The sequence below is a fragment of the Gallus gallus genome, chromosome 3 (genome assembly GCF_016699485.2).
Source record: "Gallus gallus isolate bGalGal1 chromosome 3, bGalGal1.mat.broiler.GRCg7b, whole genome shotgun sequence".
NCBI lineage: Eukaryota > Metazoa > Chordata > Aves > Galliformes > Phasianidae > Gallus > Gallus gallus.
The window spans coordinates 56,621,825-56,638,217 of NC_052534.1; the positions used below are offsets into that span (position 1 = coordinate 56,621,825).

General features: G+C 38.1%; 1 protein-coding gene across 3 annotated transcripts in view; it reads left to right on the top strand.

The window, feature by feature from the left end:
* MOXD1 (monooxygenase DBH like 1) overlaps positions 1–14,990 on the top strand; it is a 52,038-nt gene extending 37,048 nt beyond the window's left edge. For all 3 annotated transcript variants that reach the window (NM_204624.2, XM_046938412.1, XM_040696727.1), the window contains exons 7-12: positions 644–810; positions 2,203–2,394; positions 5,132–5,191; positions 7,350–7,492; positions 11,609–11,777; positions 14,502–14,990. In NM_204624.2, coding sequence (NP_989955.2) covers positions 644–810; positions 2,203–2,394; positions 5,132–5,191; positions 7,350–7,492; positions 11,609–11,777; positions 14,502–14,669 — 899 coding nt within the window. In that variant the 3' untranslated portion in view covers positions 14,670–14,990. The remainder of the gene's footprint in view (positions 1–643; positions 811–2,202; positions 2,395–5,131; positions 5,192–7,349; positions 7,493–11,608; positions 11,778–14,501) is intronic.
* The last annotated feature ends 1,403 nt before the right edge of the window (positions 14,991–16,393 follow it).

Consider the following 16,393-nt stretch of genomic DNA (forward strand, 5'->3'; position numbering starts at 1 on the left):
ATTTAAGAAGCTTTTTCTCATATTTCTAGTTGATGATCTCTTAATTGGGAAGATTGCAAAAAGGAGGTGTTTGGTCATCTGAAGTATGCTGTGATGTGACAGGCAATCCAGAACAAAGGAAAAAATATTAATGCTGGGGCTTAAGGTGAAGGAATAGATAAATTCACAAGGAGGAGGTAACACGAGTCAGATACTTCAAGGAAAAAAAATACAACACCTTTAAGCTCTGCTTTAAGTATTTCATTTTAAAACCATACATGGCAACTTCTGATGTTTTATCATTTCCTTGCATTGTTTCTTGTCCCTGTGATCTACTTTCTTTTCTCTGACATCCATGCTGGCTAAGGTAACAGAAGGAACATGGGGGCTCCAAGCAACACCCATTTTTCATTCCTGTCTGAACACCGCAGATATCAACATACCATCTTTAACAACCCTTTTGTGGGCTACCCCTGTTTACTGCTTCCCACATATGGTTTGATTCATTTCCAGGTTATTGAGGTTGATTCTTCAATTCTCTTGTAAAAAAAAAAAAAAAAAAAAGCATAGGACAAGCCTTGAAAAATGTGAAATGATTGGATTTGTATTTTTATTTTTTAAATACTGATTTACTGCCATGGCTGACTGTGTTATTTTGTTGCAGGTTTGATAGATAACTCTGGTCTGAGGCTATTCTATACTCCAGTTTTAAGGAAATACGATGCTGGTGTTATTGAAGCTGGTCTTTGGGTCAGCCTCTTCCACAATATCCCACCGGGCATGCCTGAATTTGTGTCAGAGGGTCACTGCACGTTGGAATGTCTAGAAGAGGTATGTGTCCTGTCTGAAACCGGTGGCTTTCATGCTTAGAATAAGCTTAGGACAGCCTCTTTATCTCCTTGGAAAGATTGATAGTTGCTGGTTAAAGAACTGGGTCAAGGCATCCGCTACATGCTGCCCTCCAGAATTTCGAGTCTTTAATCTAGGTGTTTGGGATGCTCAGTATTGCTTTACTGATCTGAGTAATATTGGATGATAATGTGATAATTTACTGCTCTGTTCAGTATATAAATATTCATATTGCTTTCCATGGCAAAGCTGTTGGCAGTCTGAAATCACTAACCTAGGCGGACTGTTGAGAGAGAGTAATTGAGATAGATGTGTGTGCGAAAGGCTCCTAATAGCAAAGTGGAAGTCTGAGAAGTGTACTTAGACCAACCATACAAACTAAAGATGACAGCAGGTTTTGTTCTATGGCCCAAGGCACAAAATTATGCATTCATTAAATGTTTGGCTTCACAAAGATAGCTAGAATTTCTCTGCAGATAAAGGAAATATTGTTTTAAACCTGTGATTAATATATCACAGGAGATTCTCAGGTACTCTGTCCTTTTTAGAGAAAGGCTGGATCAACATTTACTTTGCATGATGTGGATTGGAGTGGAGGGGCAAATTACATGCAGTATTTAGGTTTGTTCTTGTTGGTGTTACATGTTGCTTATTGTTGTAACATAGTTCCACTTAAAAATGCTGGTGTAATCTATTATGGCAGGGTTTCTGGTTTAAAGGCTGTGCTTGTCACGTATTGCTAGAACAGATTCTTTCTCGTTTGGGCTCTGAACAGGAGAAGTTTAGTATATCCAAAGTTTTCATCTGCAGATCTCAGATGTAATGGAAGTTATGTCAGATTTGTTTATTTTAAAATGTTTTTGACCAGCGAAAAAAAGTTTCAGATGTAAACCTACAGTATTTCACCACTCATTGGCTTGAAGATGGGAAATAAAGCATATTGTAATTGCAGCCTTTTAATATAAAGGGCTTCTCTTGGCGCAGTGTTCACTCACAGTTACATATATATATATATATACACATCCATATTCAGTAGCATTTGCCAAGAACACTAAAATAATGTGTAGGTTTTGACATAATACACTTAAAAGTCTTAATATACTGAGAATTATTGGCAGTCTAGTAGATTTTCGTAACAGCTGCATACATTAGCAGTGAAAACATGTTTTTATTAAAATAAAATTAAAAAAAAAAAAATTCCCAGGGCAAAATCAGCATTTTTGCACATTGAACCATTATTTCCCATTCTGATTTAGTTTTGTTCCAGACTGCATTTTGCTGTAAAACATGAAATGCACGAATGAATATATCTTCACTCTGCATTACACTACATTGCCTCTAGGCATACTGATGGTCTTGATTTCCCCATGCCAGGCTCTAGGTGCCGAGAGGCCTAGTGGGATTCATGTGTTTGCGGTCCTCCTTCACGCCCACCTTGCTGGCAGAGCCATCAGGATGCGTCACTTCCGCAATGGCGAGGAGCAGAAGCTGCTTGCTTATGATGATGAGTTTGACTTCAACTTCCAAGAGTTTCAGTATCTGGAAGAGGAAAGAACCATCATGCCGGTATGGCACTCTTAATTCTCTTCCTGAAATTGTTTAAGAGGTCACTTGCCTAACATTTACTCACACTTAGGATTAATTTTGCTACAGGATTTCTTTGATGTTTTGGTCCTTTTTCCAGTTATTGCAAATAGACTAATGCATTAAAGCTGCTGTGTCTCATGAGTATCCACCTGGTTCATTACAGAACTGACCTGGACCATCGGTTCATTGGATGTGTTTGATGTCCACAATTGCTCGATTTGAGCTTTGCTATTACAAGTGCTTGAACAAAGCAGAAAATAAAATCACAGGTGTGCCTGGTTGTGCCTTTGTTGTGCATCCAACCAGATGAAGGATGAAAACACCACCACGGGGCTTTAATGAGCCCTTGGAACTAAGTAGCACATCACAAATATTTGTGCACAGCAAGTATTCATCCCCTTGCAAGCATGTTTACGAATCAGCCAAGTTTTCTCTTTGTTTCACATTTTTATTTACTGTTAGGAATAAAATTCTAAGCTTGTGGTCCACATGAGATTTCACTGAGTAAACAAAATTTTGGGGAAGAAGAAATCATGCAATTCTATCTGCTGTTTTTGTGATATTGTAATATACTTTTTTTAAAGTCCCAAATATATTTATATTTCAAAGCTTTAAATTAAACCAGTAGTTATCCCTAGGTATTTCATGAAAGCGATCTATATTTTTTGGGTGAGTCACTGACTCAAAAATTATTCATTCATCTCTTTTTAGTTCGAGCAGGCACCTGTTTTTGAAGCTGTGGCCTGAGGACAGAAATCTTATCACTGCAAAGGGCTGGATACTCCAGTTCCGACTAGCAGAGCAGGCGGAGATGTGTTTGCTCTGGTGCACGTGAACAAGCCTATTACTTCATGAAATTGGTTGGATGCAAAGTGTCAGACAACTGTGTTTTATTTATAACTGGAGCTGTAAAGGCCATTGGAATGACTGAGCTTCAAGTGTAGTCAGGATCTCCATGGTTTGATCTTCTAGGCTTTTCTTCAGCCTCTTTTCCCAGACTGTGGGATACTCTGACATTTGTCCCTGAAAGGCAGAAAGCTAAAATGTTAACTTTAGAATTTAATGTCTGGATGCTCAGGTGCAGTATCTATTCTTTGAAGTCCAACTGCTTGTACTCCACAAGGACTTCAAAGACAAACTGATGTTACCTCCTCCAGGAAAGAAATGTTGAAGAGTCTAGGAAGAGGGCTGGCAGAAGATGACAGGTTTACAGAGAAAGCCCGTAATACTTTTAGGAAAATCTACGCAGATTATGGAGAAAGGCCTTTTAAAATTCAGGAACAGAAGGGAGTAGACAGCAAAAAGACGATGAGGTATTTGATAGTATCAGCAACTTATCAGACAGCTAAAGTAAAAGTTTGAATTCTTCCTCTGAAGTGAGCCTTTTCCATGCCTTTTAATTGTTCTCATCTTATGCAAAAATACCAGTATTATTTTTCATATACCATTCTTGTTTAATTCCAGCCAAGACTAATCGATTAACTAATAATGCTAATAATGACATAAGAAAAAAAAAATCATAGAAGTTCTTGTTATTCTCTCCTGATATCTCTTCTTTAACCTGTGGAGTCCAAATGATTTGTTTTCTTTGTGTACTAGTACCACCTTCTGAATTTAGAGCCAAAAGATCTAGTCTTGCAAATGGAAAACTTTTAGTGAATATGATCCAGCTTCAACCACGAGAGCCAGAGTCCTCACAGATGCCATTTGGCTTCTTGCCACAGGGAGCAACGATGCTGTGCCTGTTCAAGCTCTGTCAGAAGGCTCAGGCTTCATTTGCCCAGCACAAGGTTGACATACCTTCTTCTGGTAGCCCAAACTACAGTTAGTGCTAGCACTGACCTGGCAGGAGTAAAGCCCAAAGGGAAGGAGAAATTCTCAGCCTCTGGGGGGTAATCTGATTTCTTCCAGGAAGAATGATACAATGGGTGATAAGGGAAGGTGATAACAAACAGAAACCAGAGCAAGAAAGCCTCTGGCATCCCTGTGACATGAAGTTGCCCCAGCATGTCAGATTTTTGAAGTATGTTCTATATTCTTCAGTATTTTTGTTTCTGTTGATTATCATAGTGATTTTGAGACGTGTATTTGATTAGGTACAGGGAACAAAGGTACTGCTTTTTTATTTAGAAACACTGTTTGTCAAGACAGCAAAATGTTAATTGTGCGTAGTTGAGAAGGTAAGTGTTCAGCCCTTCCCATACATATCTGTCAATGCAGCTAAGTCTTTGCCTGCCACTCCTGCACTCCCTGACTTGGCAGATAAATAGCTGTTACTGTGATGTGGAAAACCTTATTTTCCTGATTTGTCAAGTAATTCTATAGAAGTTGGCAGGATAAGTTAGCCTGGGAAAAGATATGCAAAGTAGCACTGGAAGAGTTTTGGAGAAAGAATCATGTGTATGCATTGTCTATATATATATATTTTTCCTGAAAATAGGCTTTTAACCGGGCTCTTCCATTGCTGTTTGAAAAAACAGATCACCCTCTTAAGAAGGCTGTTTAATTCCACGGGAGATCCTTTGAGGATCTGGGCTAATATGAATGTTAAGTGCCAAACTTTGGCATAGAATAATTGCCCAATTCTTTGCTCTTTTAAGAGCTCATATCAGCTGCTCTGATCCTTTTTTCTTAAGTTTTAGCCATCATCTGTAGTTACTTGAAGTCAGGGTTGATAAACTTCAGAAACTTGAATTTGTTACATCTTCTGTTTCAGGGGGATAATTTAATCACAGAATGTCACTACAGCACTACGGACCGAATACGCATGACATGGGTAAGAAAATCTTATTCATAAGATGCAGTTAAAAAGTGTGAGATTACTTGGTAATTTATGTGTGTACTTAATTACACAATAACATGTCACTTCTTAGGTTTTAAAGTCAGAAGGACTGTTATGATTAAAGTCTGATCTCTTGCATAATGCATTCATATGACTAGTCTATAAAAATAAGCAAGCCATTTCATAACAGATACTGAAAAATGAGACTTCAGTAGTAAAATGAGTGCTTTCTTCATACCATGCATTAATATGTAAATTCTGCACATTTTAATGAATTATGTTTATGAACTTCCTACCTGTTTTTCACTGAAGTTGTAATTATAAGTTTATTTTCACTTATGCTATGACCAAGATCAGACCACTTGCTTTTGTACCTCAGGTAGGACTGAGGCATGATTGGGATAAGGTGGCTGGGAACAGTGAGCATCATTGTTTTACCTTTCTTTGAGCAAAGGGCTCAAACTGCTCCTTTGAGCATGCTGGCAAGGGGCTGCAAAGGGGTTCCCTGGCAGCTGCTGTTCCTGTGCAGGGCAGGAGGAGAGGGTGATCTACCTGCATGCATTTGCAGCTGATGCAGCAGTTGGACTGTGCCAGCTGACAGTGAAACCAGGGAGTGTTGCCAGACCCGTAACATGTAGAGGATGGACACAGCTGTAGGCATCCATCCTGTGCTGGGCTGATCCCTCGTCCTCAGAAGGGCCTGGATCCAGATCTCCAGGAGTTGAGACCTGTTCAGTAAGGAAGACCTTGTTATGATACCCAGAGAGCACAGGGATACCTCTTGTTGAATCATGACTTTGCTGTGGGCATATGCAGGAAATGTATGAAGAAAAGCAAAATAGCAGCAATCAAGCCTTTTTAGTTTCTGCTGTGCTGCCTGTATCTTAGTTGAGTGAAATACCAGCATAGAAACAATTAAACACATTCAGACAATGTGAGTGATGAAGCACACTGGTGTGCTTCCATGTTAAAGCACTCTTCATATAGAAGTAAATCTTTTAGTAAAGATTATTATTATTATTACATTGGTATTGTATTATTAATATGGAAGTAAACACATTAATAAATCTGTGGTCTGAGCTCTTAGCTTACTTTTGAGATGAGAAAGGTAGCTGAATGCTGTAAATTTAATTGGTATGCCACCTCACAAACTGATGAATGTAATAGCATGTAGCAGGGCAGTAAAATAAATATTTCTGAAAGAGCACAAATTGGAATACTGGTAGGGAAAGAGAATTTCATGATGCCTGGCATGAAGTTTTAAAAAATTCAGTAAAGCAGAATACCACAAAAAGGAGCAAACTGAGAGATTGCCAAACCTTTTATCCTTGCACTGAATAAACTCTCCTACTTTCTATTTATTGCTAGTGTTTATTAGTGGGAGGCAAGTGGTTGGATTTTAATTATCCAATCCTGTCATACTTCAGGGTAAAGTCCAGCTTGTCCTGTTATCCTGTGTGGTGACTGCACTAGTTCTTGCACCTTGGTTCTTGCATTTTATGTTCTCCGTTCCTATCACTTGTGGTTCTGTGAGATTCATGGAAGTGTTTCCACAGGATTTAGAGACGCATAAAGGTCATAAACTTGTCCATACTTACCTATGTTAATTATAAATTAGATTCTCAGTGGAAGACAATTTCAGAGCATGTTTCTTCTGAGAGCTAAACATCTTACCTATTCTTTTATAGTTTGTGCTCCTTTGTTCTTGAGTCCATATAGTCCATATAGAAACATATTCCATCTCAGCTTCCATTTTACTAGGCAGAGCTCATGCAATTTCTTATTAAGAAGACTAATTATCCTATTAGATTTTTCCTAAGCCTGTTCTGAATCATGGTAGTTATAAGTACATTCGAGACAGCCAAAAGTAAGCCTGAACTTCACAGATCAAACTTGAACATAACAGGGGTTTGTTTCATTGACTGTTGTTCTTTCTGACATCTCTTCAGCTTAGGAGTTGTTTCTTGAGCTTGCAGTGTATTTTGTAATCCATTACGTAATAATTTATTGTTACCCGATCACCTAACGTGCAAAGTAAACCTGTTGATTTGGGCCTCCTGCTACACATTTCATTAGCATATGAATACTAACCAATGTTTCTATCTGCGGAGTTCCAATGCTACCTTAATTAAAAGAAAAATCCCATTTTCAGGGTGGTCTGAGCACCAGGAATGAAATGTGCCTGTCGTATCTGCTCTATTACCCACGAATCAACCTCACCCGGTGCGCAAGTATTCCCGACATCATGGAGCAACTCCAGTTCATCGGTGTTAAGGAAATCTACAGACCAGTCAGGCAAGTGAAATGTTTGTGAATATGTGCAACCTGTTGTAAGATCACTCATGACACTTCATTTTGATGAATAACCCGTGCTCTACAGATACTTGTTTCTCTGGCCAAATTGTTCTTTGTTATGTTTTTTTTATTATTTGAAAAACAGTTTCTTCTGTTAAAAAAATTATTTTTCTCACAGCAGGTACCTCACCACCAACCTTCTAGAGAGATAAAACTTCCTATGAATATCATATCAATGTTCCAAATGCATTAGTTTATCAAAACATATCAGTGAAACACCGATATGAATAAAGGATATATAGATAATTTTGAAAAAGTAAGACTTTGGGAGCACTGGCATTGAATTAGTCCATGTAGATCTGCTGTCATTAATTCTGCTGAAGTTGATTCACAGCTGCTCTGATGGTGTCATTGCTGAAATGTACCATTCACATCCACTGGTTGGTCTCCATAAATGTTCAGCAAGAGTCAGTGAATGTCAGTGGTGCCATTTTTTCCAGATGGAGAAATTCAGTGCTTCATACTTCATACACCTTTGCTTCATATGCACTTCCATGTCCGATGCCATTTGTTCAGACTGCTCTTCTGCCACCATCTGTCACATGGCAACAAAATGTATTGGAATATTGGCTGAAGGGCTCAACTTCTACTGCCATACAACCAACATCTGCCTCTGAAGTCATAGACCAGCATAATAAAATAGGAGATATTTCAGAGCAGCCCATGTAGAACTGATGCCCACATCTGGAGCTCACCACTGTCTCAGTGACACTGACAAGAATGCATAAAATGGGAAGAAGTTCTAAGTAAGAAAGGAAATGGAGGGGATGAGAGAATATGAAATCATTCACAATAAGAGATAAAATGGTAGATAAGCATCATGAATGGGGAAAAAAGAGGCAACTGGAGTTTTGGAAGAATTACAAGTCAGAAGATGATATGCAAAGTAAGTTGAGAAAAAAATGGAGTTAAAGCAGTAGAAATCTAGCCAAGAGGAAGAAGAGGCTTTTGGTTAACCACTGGCTGCAGAAGTTGAGCAAACACTGTCTTCTGAGGCTTTGGTTCCCACTTTTCAGGGAAACAGATTACTGCACATTTTTGAGAGGTAAACAGGATTGCATCGTTAAAAAAACACCCTAGCTCCATCATCATTTTTTCTTTCTAATAGAAATAACCCATAAAATGCTGAATATTGTCCAGCTGTTGAGATTGAACGGGATCATTTTGTTGTAGGATCTGACTAATTTAGTGTCCACTGTGGCAATTCAGTATCTGTAATAAGCCCTATATAAGCAGCTTCAAGCTGCGCCAGGGAAGGTTCAGGCTGGACATTAGGAAATACTACTTCTCTGAAAGGGTGGTCAGGCACTGGAATGAGCTGCCCAGAGAGGTGGTGGAGTCACCGACCCTGGAGGTGTTCAAAGAGCATTTGGATGTTGAGTTGAGGAACATGGTTTAGCGAGAGCCATTGGTGATGGGCAAATGGTTGGACTGGATGATCCTGTGGGTCTTTTTCAACCTTAGTGATTCTATGATTCTGTGATTCTATGAAGACCCATGCTGTTCAGCTGGCATCTGGCTTCTGGCCTACAAATTTGCAGAGGGTGTGGCATGGGGGGAAGGTTAAATTAGGCATTAGAATTTATTCAAGTCAGCAGGCCTTCATCATGGAGCCCAAGGCAAAACCAGCACACTTCCCACTGAGTTGTTGTATCTAACCTTTCTGTCTTTTGATGTCACTAGGTTAAACTGCACAGTGATGTTACTTTCTGTAGCAAGGGTGATTTCCTGAGTTAACAAAAAATTTAGGTTTTTGTAGATGGGAAGAAGACCACAGTTATAAAAATCAATGAGTAGCGCATTATTTTAGATTTAAATGTTCCTTTTAATGCTCACAATGAAAGCATCACAGCAGAGGATTACTGGTATAAGTGACTATAAACATAGTTTGAGGATGTCTGAAAAATCATAGAATCACAAGGTTGGAAAGGACCTACAAGATCCATCTACAAGACTCCATCCGTCCTCCCATACCCATTACTACCACTAAGATACTAAAAAGTTACTAAAAGATCAGTTCCAAAATGAACGAAATACAGAAAAACAAATAATATAAAGTGGAATGCCATATTAGTGGTGAAGGTGGAATGCACTTGCAAAATTTCTTGCAATAAACTAAGGTAACAGGAAGATTTTAAAATTAAATGGATAGATGACTAGCATGGCCTTTTATTTAAATTTTAAAAGTTGGCATTCCTCAAGCAGTATGTCTGAATAAAACCACATACAACTTATTGCAAAACAATGTAATGTACAGGCTTATTGGTCTTTGTTCTGTAGTTTATATCCAAGACCGGATATTTTAAAGAAAGTCAGAATGCAGCCAATGGCTACTTCATTTTGATAGTACTGCTATTTACAGTTTCTCTTAATACAGGGAGAGCACAGTTTCTAAGCTAATTCTAGCAAAAAGAGTCTTTCTGAGGTTATAAAGAAAATATTCTAACGAATGTATGCTCTCTTGAGGGTTCATTCATGATAACTGTATTTAAGAAAAAAAAAATGCACATTTGGCCTGGGGAAATAAAGATGTTTTGAATAGAGTAAGTATGCAGACTGTCTGCTGCAAATGGAAGAGTAATTAGAAGAAGAGATTGTTAATGCCTCTAGTATTTATGACCTAATCCACAATTCTTGTTTCATTAAGCTCTGTTAGCCTAAGGGTATGTGACCCGATGCTCATCTCTCTTGTGTCAGTTTTACACTGGAATTGCTTCACTGGCTCCTCTAAAGTCTCTTGACTTAGACATGAAGGCAACTGGATGCAGGATCAAGGCACTGGTGGCTCACTTCAAAACTCTTTTTTTTCCCCTCAGTCTGGTGGCATGGACAGTGGTATAAATAATGAGGAGTTGAGATTAAAATGATTGGGCTACAGTAGTGTAAAATAGATGTCTGATTAAAATCACATCCTCCATGCCTAGATATAGGATGGAGCTGAAATTGGCATAGGCAGCATTTTACCCAAAGCAAATGGGAGACATCAAGATAATACAGGCCTGTCTAACATGTTTTAAAGGGATAATACACACTTCATCCAAAAATGAAAAACAAAACATCAGGTTAGTTAGATAAAGTTTCTGTTACATAACTTTTTGCACAAGGTGTATCTGACTTTGTTTTTAAAAAGTTGCCCCTTTCACCATGCTTTTTCCTTTCATTTCATTTGAGCCAAACGAGAAGAAAGAAAAAACAGTAGAAAAGCTTTTCTTTAGATGTTTTTTTGTTTGCTCATTATTAATTTTTTTGTTGTTGTTGTTATTACTATGTTTTAATTTTCTACTACTAAATGAAAGATAAGAGATCTCATTCCTTCCCCCCCTCCATCTCAGGGAGGTGGTGGGGAATGAGACTAAGCCTACTTGTTCATGATGAGGGTTTCTAAATGTCAGCTCTCCTACAGCAGCACAGCAGATCTTTAACCCACCTCTTGCCAAAAGTTCCCTTGCAGTCATAGCACTGAGACATGCCAAAAGAAAACGTCCAAAACATTGGTTATTTTCATTCAATTTTTTGGCAGCATTGCCAACCTAGCAACCCTGTGCTAGGCTGAGGTTTATCCTATTATCTGAGTTATGGCCAGAGCTTGGCAGAGCCATTTGGAAGAACCTTTCTAACAGCAAACATTCTTTTGCAACACTGTCTGTCAAGCCTAGCAGAGGGCATTATTTATTTGTTTGTTTGTTTGTTTTTGCATTAGGGGAACTTACAATACAAAAATTGTTTTGGATTGTCTGTGTATTCAGTTTGTAGATGAGAGAATAGCAATGTAATTCTTAATTTAGAATCCTTCACTTCTAAAAGCATCTGGCAGCAACTCCTAAACTGATGACAAACTTTCTTAGTTCTGTTGAAGTCAGTGATAATGTATCAGTTTTCACTAGCAGAGATTTCAAATGAGTTATATATATTTATATATATATATGTGTGTGTGTGTATTCCTATTAATTGTGTGTTTGTTTTCTTAGTAAATTCCCAAAAGTAAATTCCCTTATCAGTTCTGACTTGGTGGTGTTTCTTTATGTTTTAAAATTATTTTTATTGATTTTTCTTCAGGACTTGGCCTTTTATTATCAAGAGTCCTAAGCAATATAAAAACCTATCTTTTATGGATGCAATGAACAAGTTTAAGTGGTCCAAATCAGAGGGCCTCTCCTATAATGAGCTTGTGCTTAAACTACCAATGAATGTGAGATGTTCAAAAACGGATAATGCAGAATGGTCGGTAAGTCTATTCCCATCTAGCTTTCTAAATCTTAAAAAGGAGGCAACTGTGTCATGAAACAAATGGGATTTGCGCTACTTGACTGAATATGAATAAGTACTTGGCCTCAAACTGTTTACATGTCTACTGAAGATCTGCAATAACAAATTATATTTTATCAATGCTTTCATGAACTCAAGATCTAGAAATGTTTATAAAGAATAGAAAAGTTGGAGCTTTGAGCAGGTTTTGGGATTAATAACAGGAGTATGGTCTCTTCTACTGTATCTGGAACTCACATCAAAGAATAACCATGTATTCAGATTACCTGTCCATGTTGGCATCAAGTTTCCATTGGCTCCCTCCATTGTCAGGGACTTATGTTAGGGTTTTGTAATAGAAGTTTCAAAGTTCCTAAATCAAATTTCTTCTCTTAATCACTCTGTAGGGGAAACTGTACTGGCTACATAGGGAAGCCTCAAGAATCTGACTTCTTAATTCAGGCATCTAAACCACTTAAATCTGTACAAAGTTTTCCAACATCTCTCACTTTTCTGTTGGTATTGTATCTTACAGATATCTGTAGTAGTGGGACAGAAAAATGCATCAAGCATTGCCTGTCTTTTTGTGCATTCTTGGAAGATTTTTAACTTCCATAGTTTTCCTTTCCCTATACTTTAGATGAAAAAACTGTAAGATAAAAATAATTTCCCATTAATTTATTATTTATTCTAAATTAACATATATACTGCTTGTATGCTAACAGGATCTCTGGGAAAAACTTTTATCATTAATGTTGATTTGTGCTTATAAATAACTACTAGCACGATAAAGCGTCATCTACTGGAAAACAGGCATTGCTCCTTGAACTCCTTTCAATTCCAAATTCAAGATTTGATTTTACTTTTTTGACTTTTTTCTCCCCAGAAGGGGAAGCTGTCTCATTGTGCTAGTTTATTTCCTAACTGATTTTAGGCCACCTTAACAGAGCTGATGCTAAGTATTACTCATGAGATAGGTCCTAGGAAATCCTCACTCTGCAGAAAAGCTTCTGTTGCTTCTGAGCTGTCACACAGTAGTTTCAGGTAGTGGAGAAATTCCCCTTCCAGCAGCAGTGTTCTCAGGTCTCTTCAACATTAAGCTGTTCTACCCAAGGGAGGTCAGTGAAATACTACGAGCTGTAAGTAATCAAAGAGATTCAGATATTTGTTTTTTCAGTATTTTCCCCACTGCAGACTTTCTGTGAAAAGTAGTTATTGAATACATGTCATAATAGAACAAGTGACTATTCATTGGTTTGGGGTAAGATTCTTGACAAACTGCTGACCAGTAGCAGCTGCTTAGCCACTTTTTCACTGATTATTAGTGAGAGAACAAGTAAAGGAGATGGAAAACACTCAGAATTTTAATCAGGAGCTGATAGGCTTCTTTATTTTTTGAGTGGATTGCTTTCAGGAAAATGCTGTTCCACTTTATCTTACAGGATGAAGGAACGGTACTTAGGTCTTAACATCGTCTAAGAGTGAGTTTGTTGGAACTGGGAGTACTTGGTTCTCTCTTTATCATTAGTTTCCTATTTTGAATGACTCAGGCATATTCTTCAAAGCTGAGATTAGGACTCTTTCCTTTTCCTTCCCCAAGTAGTGATATTACATGTAATTGGCCGTACTCATCAAAATCAGAAACAGATTTAACCTGAAAGGTTAAACAATCAGTAAGTTGTCACAAGAAGGTAAAACTTGAAGTGGAGGAATTGAATTGAAAATACCTTCCTCCTGCTATATGAGCCTAATGATCAGTTTTAGCTTTGTATTGTATTCACTAGGAATAAGTCAATATTTGGATTATTCTTTCTCTGCAGTGCAGGATAATTGCAACACGGAGAAAAACTCCAAGCATATATTGTACAGTTGGACATTCAAACCTTCAAAAATGTTTGTGCCCAGGGGCTCACTTTTCAAAGAACTTCTTTTCTTCAACATAAGCTTGACAGTGTTTCTTTTAATTCAGGAATTAAACCATGTAAGCGTGGAGTAGATTTAGGAAATTCATAACTAAGTGGTGCACCCAAATTACTTTGATTCCATGTCAAAGCCAGGACAGACATGTCAAAGACAGGACAGACAGATGCCATACTCCATAAAATTTGAACTGAATTCTAAGAGAACAGTAAAAATGCCCAATATATAGAAGCATGACACAGCTCTGGGTGGTCCTGCTTGAGTACAGAGTTGAACCAGATGGCCTCCAGAGGTCCTTGCCAATCTCAGTCATCCTGTGATTCTGTGGGACTAAAGTGATAAAATGTGTGCACCATCAACTACCTTCTATGTGTAATAAAAGCCTTGTTTGTGCAAATGAATGCTTTCAGATATCATCCAACATCCCAGTAGCACTGTAACACTGTAATCTTCCATTTTCATCTTCCAGAAAGATGAAAACAAAAATCAAACCAGCCAGAAAATCCCACAAAACAAAACAAAGTCAGACAGATCAACCAACAAAAGCCTGACCTTGTTTACTGGAGAGGATGCTAGTGTATGCAGCTGTTCCCAAGCTGAAAACAATGGATCCACACACTGGCTGATCATTTGGCATGTAATATATTGATATTTTTACTGAGCTTGATGTCTTCGCAGTAAGAGTCACAACTGCAATACAAAGCTAACAACAGATCCTCATGCAAGCTCTGACAGATTTCTAATCTTACATGATGAAACTAATAATTTTTCATTTTAATTGCAGTTCCAAGGCATGACAGCTTTCCCTCCTGAAGTAGAGAGACCGTACAAGACAGAACCAGTAATATGCAGTTCATCTTCTTGTTTACCTTGCAGTTTATCCCTCACTCTGTTGTTTGTGGTATATGTCGCATCCAGTACCATAGGAAACTTTGGGCCCGTTGTACAATAAGTTTTATTCATTTGTGTTCTGTATGCCATGCAAGTCCTGATGTGTTTGCACTGTTGCTGTTGTAGATTTATTTTTTTACATATTAATAAACTAAATTTGCTAGTTCAAAATAAAATGTGTACTTCCTTTGAAAACTGTGGTTTACTTGGTTTTCAATGTAAAGTATATACAAAACACAGTAGGTACACAGGCACGTTGCATATTGAAACCTTTTCACATACAGTTTTGTTACACTATGTCCTGGCTCTTCACATCATGTTTTCAAAACCAACTATGTATATGGGTGAAATTAATAAACTAAAAGAAACTTAATTAATCACATTCCACCTGGAGTATGCTGTATTATTTTGTCTTGGTTCTTGACATGTGCAGGTTAAGAAGTTATTGCTGTAAACATTTATTTGGGTATGTCTGACTGGCACCTGCAGTAAAGCCACAGGGAGGATTTTATTCAGGGGAACATTTCTAGAAGCAACACATTGCAACTGGTCACTCCTCCTAAAAGAAACAAGTTGCCACAGTTGTTAAATGGATGAAAATGGGGACAAAACCCCAAGCCTCCCCATAGGGATTCCTGTATAAGGAGTCCCTGGAAAACCAGGGGTTTCTCTCCTCCTTTCTTCTCTTCATCTTTTCCTCAGTCCCTGACAGTTCAGTGTTTCTTTTTTCTTAAGGTATCAGGTAGGCCAAATAGAGCTTTGGTGAGGCAAGCACACCCTTATTGTACACAACCTCGATATAGCAGCAGTGATGAAGATCAATCTCAATGCCAGGCACTGGCATGCACAGAGAGGGGAGTCCTAACCTGCCAGCAGCTTTTGTTAGCACATGCCAAGCATCCTGATAATCCAAACTGTTGATAAAGAGCTTATTTTTTGCATACCACACACCTTGTATGTGACTTTATTTATTTATTTATTGTTTTTAATTTGAAAATCTGTGTCTTCTTTACTCAGATGTTGTTCAGCAGGGAAATTTTCCTAAAGATGCCTAATTAATAGTTTCCCGGTGAAAATATGCAACACACTGGAAAAGGGCTTTGTCCCTAAGCTCTCATTTCTATAGGCACGCTGTAGCTGCAGTTAACCATACATTTTCCACAGTTCAGCATAAACGTTACTGGAGTTCAGCTGTGAAAATAAGTTTTTTTGGATGTCTAGAGTGCTTCCTTGGCCACTGCAGCACCAGCACTACAACTAACATCTGTAGACATAGAGATTTTGTGCATTCTATGTCACTGAGCACTGTGCTGCAGCATGCTCAGTCCACAGTAGATCAAGAACTTGATTTAGTTGAGGTGAACTGATTTTCTGGGTCATTGGATGTTAACCACTAAAACCTGTACTTGTTTGTGAAATTAAATTTCTTCAGGAGAGCAGTCTATTCTGATGCAAAGAGCTGTCACATCAGAAGGAAAATAAGGAGGGGATTTGGAATCTGTCTTCTTTGTGTTTGAGTAGTGAGAAGGAAAGCATCACAAAGCTGGTAAAGCTAATCTGTGGATAGCCAAAATGACAATTAGTGTGAAAGTCTTCATAGAAGAAAGGCACTGAAGGTACTAATGCCTGAAGTAGAGATGAAAGAATTAATCAATGTTAGATTAAATTTCTAAGAGCTATAGCAATCTCATTATGAAATGCATGCATAAAGAGAGTTTAAAATCATCTGTGAAGACAGGCTCATAGGGCCCACTAAATCCTCCTGAATGTTGCAATCTGCACTTG